The sequence below is a fragment of the Equus quagga genome, chromosome 2 (assembly GCF_021613505.1).
Source record: "Equus quagga isolate Etosha38 chromosome 2, UCLA_HA_Equagga_1.0, whole genome shotgun sequence".
Classification (NCBI taxonomy): domain Eukaryota; kingdom Metazoa; phylum Chordata; class Mammalia; order Perissodactyla; family Equidae; genus Equus; species Equus quagga.
Genome location: NC_060268.1, coordinates 94,793,654 through 94,811,503, shown reverse-complemented (window position 1 = coordinate 94,811,503; position 17,850 = coordinate 94,793,654). Strand labels below are relative to the sequence as shown.

At 40.1% G+C, this 17,850-nt stretch overlaps 1 protein-coding gene across 1 annotated transcript in view; it reads right to left on the bottom strand.

The window, feature by feature from the left end:
* The window catches only part of ADAMTSL3 (ADAMTS like 3), a 312,372-nt gene that overhangs the window by 124,187 nt on the left and 170,335 nt on the right, over positions 1–17,850 (bottom strand). Inside the window, exons 9-10 of the mRNA XM_046655289.1 lie at positions 17,647–17,804; positions 2,483–2,594 (exon numbers count right to left, since the gene is read on the bottom strand). Coding sequence (XP_046511245.1) covers positions 2,483–2,594; positions 17,647–17,804 — 270 coding nt within the window. The remainder of the gene's footprint in view (positions 1–2,482; positions 2,595–17,646; positions 17,805–17,850) is intronic.

The window sequence follows — 17,850 nt, the reverse complement described above, 5'->3', positions numbered from 1 at the left end:
TGCCAGGCACTGTACTGTGCTCCTTGCCACATCGCCTCTGAGTTTGTCCCCCAACGATGCTACAAGGGGGATCATCAGCTGTTACAGATGAGAAGACTGAGGCTCAAAGATGTCTCAGAGCTAATTAGTGACAAAGCCAAGAAGTGAATCCAGACCTTGACCACCAGCTACTGCTTATTCCACTTCGCTACACTAATTTTGGATGTAAACTTTGGCACGCAACTTTTAAAGAACAGGATTGGCCAAAAAGTTTCTGGGGCCCGGGTCTAGAGAGACTTATTGGGTTTACCCAGATGATAGTCTCAATTCCAAACAGTGTTTTACCTCGATCGGCTTTAAGAGAAGTCAAATGTTTTTAAGAATTCCCCTTAGAGCCTGCTGGAAAGCCAGTGACTCAAAGCACTGAAGGAGCTTCTCCTCAGAACAGCGCTTACAATGGTCAACAAAATACATTCTCACTTTTAAGAGGAATCGAGAATAAATGGAGAGAACGTTAGAGCTGGCAGAGTCTGGAAGATTATCTACCCCACTGTTTTGTCTTCATTGGTATTTATTTTTGTGACTGTTCTATTTATGGCAAGAGATGACAGTTTCCCACTTAAGGTAGTAATATTAAATTCTTTTTGGAAATACGTGTATTTAAATTTTTTAAAAAGGTCCACTTTAAAAAAAAAACCTTTGAGCAAATGATCGTGCAGGGGTAACACAGGGCAAAAATAGTGAAGTTAACAAGGCTACAGCTGATGTCCAGAGACATTGCTCTGGAGAGCCGTGGTTCTTATACGCAAGAGTGCACTGTTGTCTGCCAGAGGGCCTGTGAAACGGACGGCTGAGCCCCACTCCCAGAGTTTCTGATTCAGTAGGTCCAGGGTGGGGCCCAAGAATTTTCACCTCTAACAAGTTCCCGGGAGATGCTGATGCTGCTGGTCCAGGGAACCCACTTTGAGAACCACTGCCGTTGCATCATCATCAATGTTCTGTTGCCCACACTGGGCCAAAGAAGAGCTAACTGGGAAACTGGGAAGATTCCCTTTTAACTTTCTTTTTAGGACCTACTTCAACCCTCAGACTCTTTCTCTTCCGTTCCTGGGACACGAGCTCTTTTTGAGGTCTGGGCTGTGCAGAGCTGCCTCCTGGTTTCATAAGGAGTCTAAATGCCAGAAGAGAGAGATCTGACCGGCGTGTTCACGGCAACCTGACGTTGGCTGAGGAGCCCTCCTTGATACACCTGTAGTTTAAAGGAGAGAGGCCAGAACCCCAGCTCAGTTTCTAGCTCTGGGCGTGAGCTGATCTTCTGTAGCCCTCGAAGGAAGAAATGGTTTGAGGCTGGGCTAAGTTGGGCTAGGCTGAAGGAGGAGGATTTATTGTACCTCTTCAAACAGAACCATACCTGAGCCTGTGTACGACCTAGTCCCAGGTGTGGCAGACCGGTCAGGGGAGACACGAGGCAAAGTGATTAAGAGCATGGCTCTGGCGTCAGACAGACCTGGAGCCAGATTCTAGCTGTGCTGTTGACCAGCTGAGCAGCCTTGAGTGCATTCTTCATCTTTTTAGGTTTCACTTTGCTCACATATGAAACAATCATGAAAACAAACCTTTCTTAGGGTTGTTTGGAAGAATAAACGAGATGATGAGCACCCTAGCACATGGCTTGACACATGATAAACGCCCAGTCCTGTTGCCTGGCACTCTTAGGGGGAGCATCAGCGTAAGTCCCTCTGGCAATTCTGGCAACTAGTTCCTGGGTTGGCACTAGTTTAGAACCATTTACTCTTTGATCTAAAGGTTCCATTTAGAAAAAGAGAATGGTCTTGGCAGTGGCTCTGATGCCCTCCTCGTCTGCTCTAAGGAGTCACTGCTTCCCCATGCTAAATAAATGGTGACCCCCACGCGGGCCTGCAAAGACATGTAGCGTGAGTGTGGAGCCCTGGATTGCACTCAGTCCAGACCCTCCTTCAACTTTCTGTAAACACCTGAACCAAGCAGTCAGGAAGCAGGACTTTCCCCTCACCACTTAGTAGGTGTGGTAATAATCTTCTACTAAGTTTATACCCCAGCCCTGAGTACAAGTGGAATATAGGGTGGAAATCTAAGCGTTAGAACCAACACATCCATTAACCTGATCAGACTGGGCAAATCACTTGTTCTCTCTCTTTCTCAGGTTTTCCGTAGAAAATTCCGTAGAAAAATAATGCATGCTTTAAGGACCATCAAAAAGAGAAATGCAAGAATGCATGCAAACACGTTTCCAGCTTTTTGCCAAAAGTAAAGGGTGCTTTCCGAAGCCAGTTTTTCACCTATTTTCAAGACTAAAGGCAAATGCACATTCACGAACTCCGCTGCATTCCAGGCGGCTGAGTAAGACGCTGGGTGATCACACATCTCCAATTACCACGCCAAGTTTAAAGTCAGCTTGGAAAACGCAAACGTGGAATATCTAACTCTGAGCTCTAAACATTCAAGAACGAAGTCTGTGCCTCACCTCCGCCACAGGTCACAGTGCAGGGGAAGAAGTCCGTTTGTCTCCACTGATGGCTGATGGGCTGGTAAAAGAAGAACTGGACCACGCTGTCCTTGGCCACAGTGTACCTGGTCTGGACAGAGAGAACTGTGATAACACATTTGCATACAATGAGCACCACACCTTTCAAAATGAGGCGACTACTTCACCTATGTAGACACCCACAAATCCATCACAATGAACTATGGTCTGTGAAGCTTCCAAGAATTTTAAGATGTGATAGCATTTCAATTAGATTTGTCATAAAAGGGGGCTCGGAAGACCTTTAACCAATCTCCCTAGAGTCATTTTCCCAGATAATTCCATACCTGGGAATGAGTTCACAAAAATGTAAGTGGACTTTCTTGTTTATTTGTTTAACATTTTTTTTCTTCCTGATGCATTTGATTTCAACTTCCATGAGAGCAGGGACCGAGACTTCATCTGGGTTTGCTTACAACATGGCACATAATTAGGATTCTTACATTTTTTAATAATAACATCTTTAAGCAGCTTTAAGGAGCTCCTTCTGATGAATCCTTCTGAGAGCACAACCACAGAAACTCAAACATTCTCAAATAGATGGGGTTTGCATCAGAGCACTCCAGGCCCCAAGTGAAAGGGAGGAGGGGTCCCGCTGAGAGTGAGGGAGCAGTTACGGACAGAGATAAGTCACTTTCACGTGACTGCACTCAAGCAGCAAGTTCTCGCCCTACATTTTTCTTTTCTTCCCTCCTGCTTGAACAAATGAGCCAAGAGAGGAAAAGTCCCAGGATGCAACACAGAGGAAAAAAGAGGGAAGACAAAAGGTGAGCTCACGGAGGAGAGATCCAGAAATGCCAGCATCCCATGGGGTTCAAGATAGAGACACAGAGAGAATAATGAAGAGGCACTATTTGGTGATATGATTGCTGAGAATTTCCTAACCTTGAGAAAGACAGGAGTACTCAGTTTAAAAATATTCACCAAGTTCTGAGCAGACATTTAAAGAAACAAAACAAGGATAAAAACGAACCCTAAGAGTTATCAGAAAGAAAAAAATGATGGCCTACAAAGGATTTCTCATAGGCAATATTAGATGCAAGAAAACAAACTCACACCTTCAAAGTGATGAGGGACAAGCGTGTCTTTATCGAGAATTCTATAAACAAATTATTCATCACTAATCAATTATCAGTGGTCAGTTTACAAACAATCTATGATCCAATTAGCAATCAGTAATCAGTGAAATAAAGATATTTTCAGACACAAAAATGACTGAAACTTTACCACTCAGAGATCCTCACCAGAAAAGAAAAAGAAAAAACTACTAAAGGATATACTGAACAGGAACTACTATAAATGCAGAAGAAAATAATGAGATGCAAGAAGCAATAATGATGTAATAAATCAGTAAAGTGCACTGGAAAATCTAACCTAAGAGTTGACTGAGAAATAATAGCTTGATACATTTAATTGTAAAATGATATAAAAATTCCAGCCGTGACATACGTGTGGAGGGGCAGGATTCTGGTGATGCAGCGAGGGTACCAAGGTGGTTACACACACAGAAAACACTTCTAAGGAGTTTTGCTTCTGCCGATGGCAGAATAGCTTGTTTCTGATGAATCCTCCCAGTGAGAATAAGTAAAAGTTCTGCATAAAATATTTTGTAAAATGTATTTGAAGGCATCAGAAAACTGCCATAGTAGTGAGGATTTGCAGGGCCAAGATCCCAGACACAAAGGAAGCCTGGAAAGGTGAGCAGAACATTTGGCACCACCCTTCTGCTCGAGGCATTTTCCATTTTGCAAGTGGTGATTGAGCAGCTGAGAAGCTGAGCAGACCTGTCATCAGACTCCTGTGGCCGAGGGAGTAAAAACTGGAGCTCCAGGCCTGCCATGGTGAGGAGTGTCGGTAAACACCCCAGGCTCCCAGCTGGGACCCCAGAAAGCTTTCTCCTAGGAACCAGAATGAACTGGAAAAAGACCAGTTTTCAAAGGTAATGCAGCCCGGGTTCAAATTATTTCAATTCCATTTTGGATGAAGGTGATTGGCTGTTAACCTGTCTTCCAGAAGCAAAAATTAGTCCAGTCTCAAATTATGTCTATAATCATTCATCTACTGTATACGGCAAAATGTAAAAATAATTCACTATACAAAAAACAGCCACCAAAAAAGTGGAAAAATAGACATTACATACAGAATTACAGGAAACCCAGATATTGGCATTAACTGACAGAAACAAAAATTTTTAGTATATTGCCACCAGTTCCTGCAGCCCTGACCTTGGCTTCACGTCTTGTTCCCCTGCTTGGTGCCCTAACTACAGCTCATTTTATACCCATGGTCATAAAACATCAGTGTTAAGCACATAGCTTCTGCCTCAAGCTCTCTTTTTTAGAGAACCTAGACTAAGATACCACAGCTAAAATGTTCAAGAAATTAAATAACAAGATGGAGAATTTCACTAGAAACTGAGAAGCTATAATAAAAATAAAATGTAATTCTAGAAATAAAAAGCACCATAACTTAAACAATATTTCAATGGATAGACTCAACAGTAAATTAGACTGGGGTTCAGCAAATATTTTCTTAAAGAACCAGATAGTAAATGTCATAGTTTTCAGACCATATTGTCTCAGTTTTAATTATTCAGCTCTACTTGTGTTTTGCAAAAGCAGCCACAGACAATATGGAAACAAATGAGGGTAGCTGTGTTCTAATAGAACTCCACTTACAGGCACACCTCGGAGATCTTGTGGGTTCGGTTCCAGACAACCACAATAAGGGAAATATTGCAATAACGTGAGTCACACAAATTTTTTGGTTTCCCGGTGCATGTAAAAGTTATGTTCATACTATATTGTGATCTATTAAGTGTGCAATAGCATTATGTCTAGAAAAAATGTACATACCTTAATTAAAAAATACTTTATTGCTAAAAAACCCTAACCATCATCTGAGCCTTCAGCAAGTCGTAATCTTTTTGCTGGTGGAGTGTTTTGTATAGAACACAATATCTGCAAAGCACAATAAAGCAAAGTGCAATAAATTGAGGTATGCCTGTACAAAACAAGTGATGGGCTTGCTGGCCATAATCTGCTGACTCCTGGATATACACAGCTGAACAGAGAATTAGTAAACTGACAGAAGAAAGTAGAAATTAGACATATGGGATAAAGGTATAATTGTAATCCCAGGAAAAGAGAACACAGAGAATGGGATAGAAGCTATATCTGACGAGGTAATAAATGAGAATCTTCCAAAACTGATGATGGATATCAAGCCATAGATTTATAAAGCACCACGGACCTCAAGCACACAGATTTATAAAGCACCACAGACCTCAAGCACACAGATTTATAAAGCACCACGGACCTCAAGCAGAAGAAAGCCGCTAATTATGTCATAGTCAAATTGAGAAGACCAAAAACAAAGAGAAAACACTTAAAAGCAGACAAAGAAAAAAGACACATTACCTTCTAAGGAACAAAAATAAGACTGACAGCTGACTTCTCAACAGAATAAATGGAAGCCAGAAGACAACGGAGAGATATTTTCAAAGAGCTGAAAGGAAATAGTTTCATGACGATAAAAAGGTCAAGTCACTAGAAGAGGTCATGATTCAAAATGTGATGTACCTAACAACCTAGGCTCAAAATATAAAATTCAAAAATTGACATGAATAGAAAAAAGTAGACAAATGCATAGTCATAGTGGCAGTTTTACCATCTCTCTGGTGGTAACTAAATAGAATAAGCAGAAAAAAATCAGTAAGGCTATAATTTTGAATACAACCATTAATAAACATGACCTAATTGATATATATAGAACATTGTGTCCAACAACAGAAGACTACCCATCAGACTCTTCCAAAATTTGCTATATTCTGAGCCACAAATTAAGTTTAAACAAATTTCAAAAGATTGAAATAGAGTATGTTTTTTGACTACATAGAATTAAGCTATAAAATAACAATGAGATAACTTGAACATTCCCACATACTTGGATGTTACACTTATAAATATTCCATAAATCAAAGAATATATCATACGAAAATTACAATACAATTTAACTGAATGATGAAGGAAAAATATTTCATTTCAAAATTTGTGGAATGAAATATAAGGCATGCTTTGAGAGAAATTTGAATGACTTAAATGCATATGTTAATGAAAAAGAATAAAAATCAATGATCTAAACATCCATCTTAAAAAGTTAGAAAAAGAACAGCATATTGAATCCAGAGAAAGTAGAAGGACAGAAAAATAAAGATAAGAGCAGACATTAATAATATGCAAAGCAAACTACATTAAAGTGGGTTATAAAGCCAAAAGATGTTTCTGTGACAAGTCTAATGAACTCAACAGCCTTCCAACATGATTGATCAAGGAAGAAAGAAGGTGGGCCAAAAAACCAATATCAGAAATGAAAGAGGACTCACTGAAGATCCCCCACACAGTGAAGAAGTAATAAGAGGGTATCAGGAAAAAAAGCTATGCCAGTAACTTTTAAAAAGTTAGTTGAAATAGACAAATTCCTTGAAACAAAACTGACATAAAAAGAAACAAAACATCTGAAGAGTTCTGTATCTTTTAAAGACACTGAATGCACAAGTCTAAAATTTTCCTGCTGTATATTTCCAAATGTTTAATGAAGAAATAACACCAAAACTTACATAAACTATTGCAGAGAATAAGAACAGAAATACTTCTCAACTCGTTTCATGAAGCCAGTATAAAATTAATGCCAAAACCCGACAAAGACATTACAAGGGAAAAAAAAACCTTCCCTGGAAATAGATAGCAAAAAAAAAATCATAAATAAAATAATTTAAAATCATACCCAGTGGCATAAAATGATAATCCTTTTAATTAATAATAAAATAATAAATACTAATAATAAATTCTAATAAAAAGGATAAGGATCAAGTGAAATTTATTACAGGAAGGTAAGATTGGTTTAACATTCGAAAATCAATGTAATTCATATATTAAAAGGGAAAATGGAAAAACAATATGATCACTTCAAAAGTTGCAGGCAAAGCATTTGATAAAATTCCCCACATATATGATAACAAAGAAAAGTAGGAAAAGATTTCTTTCACCAGACAAATTATCTACCAAAATTTCTATAGCAAACACCATACACGACCGGGGAATTATAGAGATCTTTGTCCCGAAAATGAGAAGCATGACAAGCACAGTTGCTGTCACTATTTCTAATCAACATTGTCCTAGATGCTGTAACTAGTACAATATAGCTAGAAAAATAAATAAAACATACAATGATTGAAAAAAAAGAAATAAAACATTATTTGCCAGTGGCATAATTGTATACGTAAATGACCCAAAATAATTCATAAACTATTAGTATTGATAAGTGAATATACTACGACTATAAAGTCAATATACAAAACTCAATTAGATTTCTGTATGCCAGGAACAAATAAATAGAAAATGAAAAAAATACCATTTACAATAACATCAAAATAACATCAAAATGGGAATTAATTTAATAAAAGATATGCAAGACATATACATTGAAAGTTATAAATGTTATTTAGAGGAATTGAAAACAACTAAACGAATGGATGAATATACCGTATTTATGGATTGGAAAGCTTAGTATTGGAAAGTTGTCAATTTTCTCCAAATTGACATATAGATTCAATGTAAATCCAATCAAAATCCAGCAGAATTTTATAAAAATTGACAAGTATATTTCAAGTTGATATGGAAATGCAAGGAGTGAAGAATATCAAAGATAATCTTCAAGAAAAAAGCTGAAGAACTTACACTACCAGATGTCAACTTGTATTTATTTCTTTAGGAAGATTAGCCCTGAGCTAACAACCACTGCCAATCCTTCTTTTTCCTGAGGAAGACTGGCCCTCAGCCAACATCTGTGCCCATCTTCCTCTACTTTATATGTGGGACGCCTACCACAGCATGGTGTGCCAAGCGGTGCCATGTCCGCACCTGGGATCTGAACCAGTGAACCCTGGGCCGCTAAAGCAGAACATGCACACTTAACTACTGTGCCACCGGGCTGGCCCTTGTCGACTTGTTTTAATGCTGCAGTAATTCAGGCACAATGGTACTGAGACACGCAGACACACAGGTCATGAAACAGAACAGAGTCCAGCAATGGGCCCACACATATATATTCTGGGATTTCAGACAAATGGGGAAAGGATTTTCTTTTTCACCTAACGGTTCTGGGTCAATTGGACAGTCATGTGGAAAAGGACATTGACTCTACTTCACATCATATAAACAAATCAATTCTAGGTGGATTATAGCTCTGAATACGAAGGGTAAAACAGTAAGGCTTCCAGAAGAAAACATAAAAGAGCATTTTCATGATCCTGGTTGACAGAAATTTTCTAACCAGAATATAAATAGCCTAAGCATGAAGTTAAAAATTGATAACCTACACTACAACAAAATAACAAAATTAAGAACTTCTGTATGGGGAAACTGAGAGCCCTAAATACGTTTAATAGAGAACAAAAGGTTGAAAATATAATGAATTAAGAATTTAGCTCTAGGAGCTAAAAATACAATACCAAAATAAATCCATGTCAAGACAAAAGAAAGAAACAAAACTAAAAATTTATATAAATAGAATTATTTGTTTAAACTATGAGAGTTAATCAACAAGACTAAAATTTAGTTCTTGGATGTCTCAGAGACAAATCTTTGGATGGTTTGAACAAAACAAAAATTAGACAAGGAACCAATGAACAAGTTTAGGAATGAAAGGTACATAGTTGTAGGTACAGCTGAGAGTTTTTAAATGATAAGGGAATACTATGACCTATGATTACATTTGAAAAGTGAAGTTTGAAAAACTAGATGAATTGAACACTTGTCCAGAAAAATATTTATAAATTGTGAAATTGGCTCAAAAATAGAACCCTAAGTAAATCAATAACCCTAAGAGGAACTGAAATGGTTTTCTAACTTCTGTCCATTACCGCCAAAAAGAAAAAAAGAAAGAAAAGGCATTAAGCCCAGATGTTTTACAGAAAGAGATCATCCTTATTGTAGCAAAAGCATTTAATTGCATACCCACATCTATTTCCCTTGCCCATTCTTTCAGAGGCTCAATTTTGTTCCAGTGTTCATTCCTCCTTCATGCGTCTTAGGGAACTCCTGACCGTTCTAAGAGATTCCTGGTGGTCACATTTGCCTTGCTGCATGTGGGATCCATGAGAATGTGCCTCTCACTCACACAACTACAGAGAGTATAACTGATTGACAGCCCCAGCTCCAGGTCAAGCTTCTAATGGGCTCTTCTCAGCCAATAACTAAGCATAGCAGGGGTCCTAAGCAGATGTGTTCCTGGGAGACACTGGATCATGTGATGGATGACGTTGGCTCTGGGCCTCCCCTACAGCCTTGTTGACTTCTCTTAGAGCCACACTGCAATCTAAGACGCTGCCAGCCAACTTTCCTTCCTCCCCTCTCTCCTTCACTTGTGGTCAGATCTTCATCGCAGTCTGATGGCTCTCCCAGCCTCTCTCTGCCCCTGCTCATTTTTTTCTCACAGGTATTCCCCTCAAAAATTTCTTGCATATCTAGTCTTGTCTTGGCATCTGCTTCTTGAAGAACCCAGACAGACTGACGTACTAGGCAATGAGCACAGCACCCAATTCTCATCAATGAGAGGTGAGAAAAGTTCTATTGCAGAGCTTTTGAGAAAAATTTTCCCTGCTGAGCAGACTCACAATAAAAAACCCTATTGGACTTCTGGACATTGTGTTCTCTGTTTGTGAGGCTTTTACTCTGAATGTTGGGCAAATACAGGCCAATTTACTTTTTTGTTTTAATTGACATATAGCATTGCAGTGGTTTAAGGTGTACAGCATAATGATACACTGCGAAATGATTACCACAGTAACTTTAGTTAACATTCATCACCTCATACAGCTAATTATTTTCCTGATGAGAACTTCTAAGATCTACTCTCTTAGCTACTTTCAAATATACAATACAGTATTGTTAACTTTAGTTACCATATTGTACATTACATCCCCACAAATTATTTATCTTATAACTGGACGTTTGTGCCTTTTGACCACATTTCACTCACCTCTATCCTGTCCCTACCTCTGGCAACCATGAATCTGTTCTCTGTACCTATGAGTTGGTTTTTTCCCCGATTCCACATATAACTGAGATCATAGGGTATTTGGCTTTCTCCGTCTGACTTCTTTCACTTAGCATAATGCCCTCAAGATCCATCCATGTTTCACAAATGGCATGATCTCCTTCTTTTTATGGCCAAATAATATTCCATTGTAAATATATATATATATATATATATATGCGCACCACATCTTCTTTATCTATTCATTCATTGATGGACACTTAGCTTGTTTCCATACCTTGGCTATTGTAAATAATGCCACAATGAACATGGGGGTGTAGATACCTTTTCAGCATCGTGATTTCGTTTCCTTCAGATATATACCCAGGAGTGGAATCGCTGAATCATATAGTAGTTCTATTTGTAATTTTTTGAGGAAGCCCCATACTGTTTTCCATAGTGGCTGCACCAAGTTACATTCCCACCAACAGCGCACAAGGGTTCCCTTTTCCCCACATCCTCTCCAGCACTTGTTATTTCTTGTCTTTTTGATAGAAGCTGTTCTAACAGGTGTGAGGTGATGTCTCCTTGTGGTTTTGATTTGCATTTCCCTGATGATTAGTGATGTTGGCCATTTGTAGTCCTCTTCGGAAAAATGTCTATTCAGTTCCTCTGCTCGTTTTTTTTTTTTGTAATAACATAATTCTGAAAAAAAAATCAATCAATCCATATATTTTCTTCAAGCTACACTACTTGTAGCTTGAATATAATATTGATAAAATCTCATTCAATTGTAGTTCTCCACATTGTCACTTTAAAAGGGAATGTAACTGTTTAGAGGCTTATTAATATAAAAACACCTTTATCATTAAAATATGATGCAGTGTTATCATTCTTCCTCGCAAAAAGTCCCTTTTGTCACCATTGAGAATTACTGAGCATTTTAAGGGAATTTTAATCCCAAGAAGGAGCTCATATTTGGGTATTTGTTCTTCAAATCCCAGGAACACTGGCCTTATATTGTATTCTTTCAGAGAGAAAAATAGGCAAAATAGGAAATAAAAGATTGTATCTTTAAATTAAATAAAAACCACTAACTAAACATATCAAGCCCTTTCCCCCCATACTAAAAACTTTAGAAAAATAAAGTTACTTAAATCTGCAGGGGTCGTTTTCTCCCCAAAGGTTTTGCTTCTGCCTTTGTGTTTCGTGACAGAGCAGTAGAGTCATAATGAGCGCTCACTCTACGAAGATGATCGCAAAGGTGTAGCTCCGTCTCTCCCTGTACCGCTCTGACCTCCTGCACCAGCCCCCTCCAACCGCGTGGGGCAGGGGCGGCACCGGACCGGAGTCAGGCCTGTGCATTCAGACTGCTTCAGTAATTTAAGGCCTTCTCGTTCGAGGCTGCAGTCTTCGGTGGGCAACGTCTAGGCCTTCAGCTGTCCTCCTCTTCACTCTGATCTCCTCCATGGCCGTTTACGGCCTAGGACCTCACAGAGGTGGGAAGGGAAGGATGACATGGGTCCACAGGTGAAGGTCGTCCTCCCGTCCTTGGGCCCACAGCCATGTCTCTGGCCCATCCGGTGACTGGGGGCCCACAGGGAGCTTCAGCGCAGTGAACTTGGCTGTGTCCACGGGTCGGTGGACTCCTCTGGTGACCCGCCCATTCCACACTCCTCTTGTGCTGCAGGTTCTCTGTGGTGTGGCTGGGACTCCTATCTGATCCCTGGCCCAGCTCAGAGGCCCTGATGGAGGAAGACCACGTGCTTCACTGTCCCAGCCAGGACACTCTTGAGGGAGAGGGGGAGCTGCTGATAACCAAGCCAGGGCCACAGGCACAAACTGGGTCCCACCATGTCAACCCCTCCAATGTCGACCAGCCAAGAGCCCATGGAATTTTCTAAATACCGTCCATGCCACCTGGGGGCTGAGGGAGACTCCAGGGAGCTAAGCTCAGACTCAACCTGTGACCCAACATTTCATGACCCTAATGCCAATTTCATCCCGAGGTAGCTTCCCCAGGTAGCTGTGGATGGAGGTGGGCTCCCTACCAGGCATTTGCCTCTTAGGGTTCTAGGTGAAAAGTGGAGCAAGAGCTCCTTTTCTATGCTTTCCTGCTCTGGAGAGTGACTGCCGTCAAGATCCATGTTTCATTGCCTTACTTCCTCCATCCTTTCTCCTCTTTTGTTCTTTTCCCACAATCCCCTGAGGCAGAGGGAGCCGACTCTGCATACACTCTCTGGACTCTGTCCATGGTGTACACTCCTCCTGAGGGTAGGATGCTGAGGACACTAACCCCACGGCTCAGCCTCACTGGGGGAAGGGGCATCCCCTCTATATTGCAGAGGAAACATTTTGATTTAGTCCCCCATGCTCGACCCTTGAACTATTATGCAAATTAAATCAATTTATAAAAGTCTTATCTCCTCCCATAAGCCTGACTTTCAAGACAAAAGTCTAAACTAAAAAAAAAAAACAGTCTAACCTAATAATCAGAAGTTGAAGGTCAATGCTCGCTCTTTGCATTCCTGCTCACTGCAGCCCAGTCACCAACCACTACTTTCAACTCCCCCGGGCGGAAAGGGAGATGGTCACGGACACAGAATGGCAACAGGAAAATGTACACTAACATTTACAAAAGCATATTACGCCTGTTGGATTAGGAAAATGACTTTATAACAGCGGAAAGGAAAGGAATTCAAGTCCAACTACCTTACTTGGCCACTGCTAAACAATTTCCAAAACTTATGAAACAGATTTTCATATAATATACTGTGTTATATATGTGTGTATACATTTACACATAGAATTTAGCTGTGAATTCTGGTAATGACCAGAGCAGTATTTGAACTGTTTTAACCAAGAAATTTCCCTCAACACCACAATTTAGTAAAATACCATGTGATATTTGAAGAGTCTCTACCTTTGTGATTAGTGGCAAACGCTGAGGACGAGATGGAATTCTGATTGGCAGGTGTGATGAAATAGGTCAACTTTCCCTTCTGGTGGGCACTGTTATGGGTTGAATTGTGTTTCTCCCTCAAAATATGTTGAAGTCCTAACCCACGGTACCTCAGAATGTGATCTTATTTGGAAATAGGGTCCTTGCAGATCTAGTCAAGTTAAGATGAGGTCATTAGGGTGGGTCCAATCTAATATAACTGGTACCCTTATCAAAAGTGGAAACTTAGACACAGAGGCAGACGTGCACAGAGGGAAGACGGTAAGAAGACGAAGGGAGAATGCCTGAGGATGCAAGAAGCAAGGAGAGCAGCACGAAACAGATTCTTCCTCACAGCCTTCAGAAGGAACCATTTTGCCCACTCCTTGATTCCGGATTTTGAGTCTCCAGAACTGTGAGACAATAAATGCTTGTTGTTCGAGCCAGCCAGTTTACAGTACTGTGTTATGGTCACCTCTGGAAACTAACACAGGCACTGACTCTAAAAACCATCTTGCTGTGTTTTGAAATATCTGTGAATATATAAATTTGGCCATTGTCTGCATCACATGGCAAGGCTATCACCTGTTCTTTGAGAGAAAGGAAAACAGGCAGTTTCAGATCCTGACGACAGTCGTTCTCCAGAGCAGAAAAGCATATGAAGTCGGTTTCAAGGCCAAAGGCGAAAAAGGAGCTTTTGCTCCACTTTTCACCTAGAACCGTAAGAGGCAAATGCCTGGCAGGGTGCCCACTTCCATTCACAGCTACCTCAGAATGAAAGTGGCATTGGGGTCATGAAATATGATCCACATGAAATGTGACCCAACATTTTGTGACCCTAACCCTCATCCCTGAACAAGTCAGAGGTGCCATCCTAACTCCCCAGAAAGAACAGAGACTTTGCAGGTGGAGAACACTGAACGCATCTAGAGCTGATGCTGGAGGAAACTGAAGACAGGAGGCTCGCAGAGCAGAAAACTAGTGGGAAAAGCAATGAGAAAACACGTTCCTAGAGAAACACAAAATATCTGAATGAGAGAAAGATGGTAGACAACTGCATAAAAGGGAAGATTTCAGACCACGAGGAAGAGGAACTTTTTTCCTCCTGAAGATGGATATATATTTTAAAATGGGAAAAGCCACCAGCAATCATTAAGAGTAGTTAACCTTGGAAAGAGATCTCTTTATCAAAGCCATTTCATTTTATTTTATTAGATTTTTCTCATGGGCATAGAGTTAATATTGATATTCACGAACATCTACTCACAGATGCAAATGTCCAGTAAATGGTCACTCAGTGGATAGTGCCCATCTGCCGTCCAATCGACAAAGCACACAGCATCATCTACAGCATTAAGATTCTCTACTGCTACCTGGTGGCAACATGCACATACTGAAGAAGCAACATAAGAACACCTCGGGGGTTCTAATGCCCAATACCCGTGACTCAGTAGTGCCATGACAAGGGTCATCCACGAGAAACAGATCGTTCAGGGAAACAAGAAGATACAGTGAGAAATCCACTGGGAAGAAGAAAAAGCGCAACTTTCAGGAATGGTCCGATCATGAAAACATAGCTTCTTAAAGAGTAGAAAAAAGCAATTTTTGTCTCACTGGTGCAGTGAGTTGCCAAACTTCAGGATCTGAGCGATAAGAAGCACAAAAGAATCTAACATCCCATTGATGTCTTCATATTTTACTTTCTATGTAAGAAAACAGTAGTTTTCAACAGTCTGCTTATTAAAAGTCCATGAAATAAAGTCTGTTCTATGAGGTGGATGAAGGAGTATGCCTCTGTATATCTTGGCTCTCTCACGACTGTGCTAAACTAGCACTGAGGGGGCAGAGCTGGTCTTCACTACCTCATCCTCTCTCAGGTTGAGGCAGGTCTTCCATTTTTAGACCAGCTGCTCTTGGTAGATTGGAATGAAAGAGGTACAACGAAACACACGGCAGACCACCATCAGTGACCTCACACACACTTTTAACCTCCCACTCAAAGTACAGCCATTACTTGATTGCATGATGGGTTGGGATGAGATGAATGGAAGGAAAGAACTCTTTACCTTAGCAACAACACAGAGTGGGCAATACTGGTGTTCCAAGCAAAAAAAGAAGAACCAATGGGAAAGAATATTTCCCAGAAACCCACATGATTTGGACAAGCTTCTAAGTCAGGGAAAAACAACATCAGAGACATTCTTGCTTCATCACAGTGTCTGTGATTTGCCAAATTCTCACCCACCAAGAACATCACATCCCCAAAAGAAAATGACGGTAGGCATGAAAACAAGGCTCTATTTATGCATGAGTCACACAGTTGTGTGTAACACCCTCTTTGATAAATATATATTTTTAAAAAACCCTTTCAGTTGAGAGGGATCAAAGCTTCCCAGAAGTTGAAGTCAAAGCCCAGAATTGTTTATTAAATCTGAGAAAATCAGAACTCAGAGACAAGGAAATAGAAGACTGGGCACTAAGTCAGACAGTGGCAGCAGGCTGCTGAAAGGTATTCTACATAATTTGGGCAAGAAGGTGTAAAATAATTTTTAATTTCACAAGTGATATATGACTGTATTCTTCTTTTTAAGAATTATTTTAAGTATTAGAGCACTATAAGTAAAACAAAGATCACCTCCCCAAAGTGCCTATCCCCACTAAAATAACCAGTGTGTTTTCACTTTGGAATGTATCCTTCCATATCTTAAAAAAAGAAATTATATACATATTTATGTGTGTGTGTTGTAGAAATATATAGTTTATGTGTACGTGTGTTTTTATACATGGTCTCAATAAACAGTATATATAGTGCAAGCAAGCAATGATATCTTGAAATGTCAACCTTTGGTCAATGATTTAAGGGTCTGAAAGAAGTCGCTTAAATATCTATGAAGAGCAAGCGATGTCTACGAATGGCAACTTAAATGTCTACTAATGGCAAACACTTATGCCTTAAATATTAGGGACACAATAGGGAGTGGTGTGGAGCATGGCAAACTAGAGAGAGTGCCCTCATGAGAGGGCAGCTGTTACCCCCCTGGAGCCAATTATTGCTATGGCAAAGTGCAAGCCAATTGTCAGATCTTCCCATTTTTAAAGAGAAGCATAAATAAGCTGGTGTTTTATCAAAAAAATCTCTTGACTTTTAAATGTTGACCACTTAAAATCCAAAGTTTCAAAACAACAACATGGTGCCAGCTAACACTTGGCTGGTCATACTGCAGGCTGAATGTGGAACACAGGACATCAGTTTGCAAGACTCATCTAATCCATATGTATTTCTCTGCTGGCACAACCCACGTCTCAATGAAACATTCTTCGACAAATTAATATGTGGAACACAGACAGTTCTTTCGAAGGTATTGGGTCTTTTCACAGGTAAAGATATTCCTGGCCATTAGGGCTATTTTCTTTCTCCCATTTCTGTTTTGGAAGGAGTTTCTGAAGAGGGATAGGACAAATCCACCCATTGAAATACGTTTTGTTTTCCTTTGTTAGGATTTTCAATTTTAACAGAAGCATTTCATATTTTGTCACTTTGGAAATCCATCGGCCACTACCTTTCATGTCCTCTGAGTAAGGGAAGATGCCCAGATTTACCCAGAGAGGGGACACAGGCTCATGGTTACAAGGAAGAAGAGTTCTTCTGATGGTACCAAGGGCACCTTGTGACAGGTGCCCAGACAACTGCCCGTCATGAGACATTATCTGGGGAAACAATAAAGGAGGGTAAGGAATGTGCATTGTCTTCTTTGCTCTCTTTTGCAAGGGGAACACACACAACGGCACAGTGCTGGTCCAGGACATGGAGCATTTCACCATGGACCATTTCCACCAAACTCCACCGAGAGGTTTAAAATTGAACACGGTAACCAGAGGATATAAATACAAAATACTATTTCCTCCATATCAGTGAAGTTTTTTTCTTAATTATTGGGGTTTAGGAGCAGAAACTTGAGAGAGATGAACGATTTTTAAGAATCACCTCCAAGATGGAAATATTAATGGTTCACGCTCTGCATAAAAACAATCATTGGGGACTTCCTGCTGAGCAAACTTATTGTTTCTAAAATTCAAGACACGCTGGGCTTGAGATGCATGAAGCTGATGAAGAGGATCATCCTACCTTGAAGATGAAATCGGCCATCAGAGGCCCTGCAATCTTGAAGGTCTGCCTCTCTGAGCCCTTCTGAAATTCCACTGTTGTGTTTTCTACAACAAAAACTCCAGGGCTGTTAAAGCTGTGTTCTCCTTTGTTTCCTTGAAGTGTTTTTGATTCAATAACTAAAATTAAAAAATAAAATTTAAATGGGAGAACTATCTTTTTTGA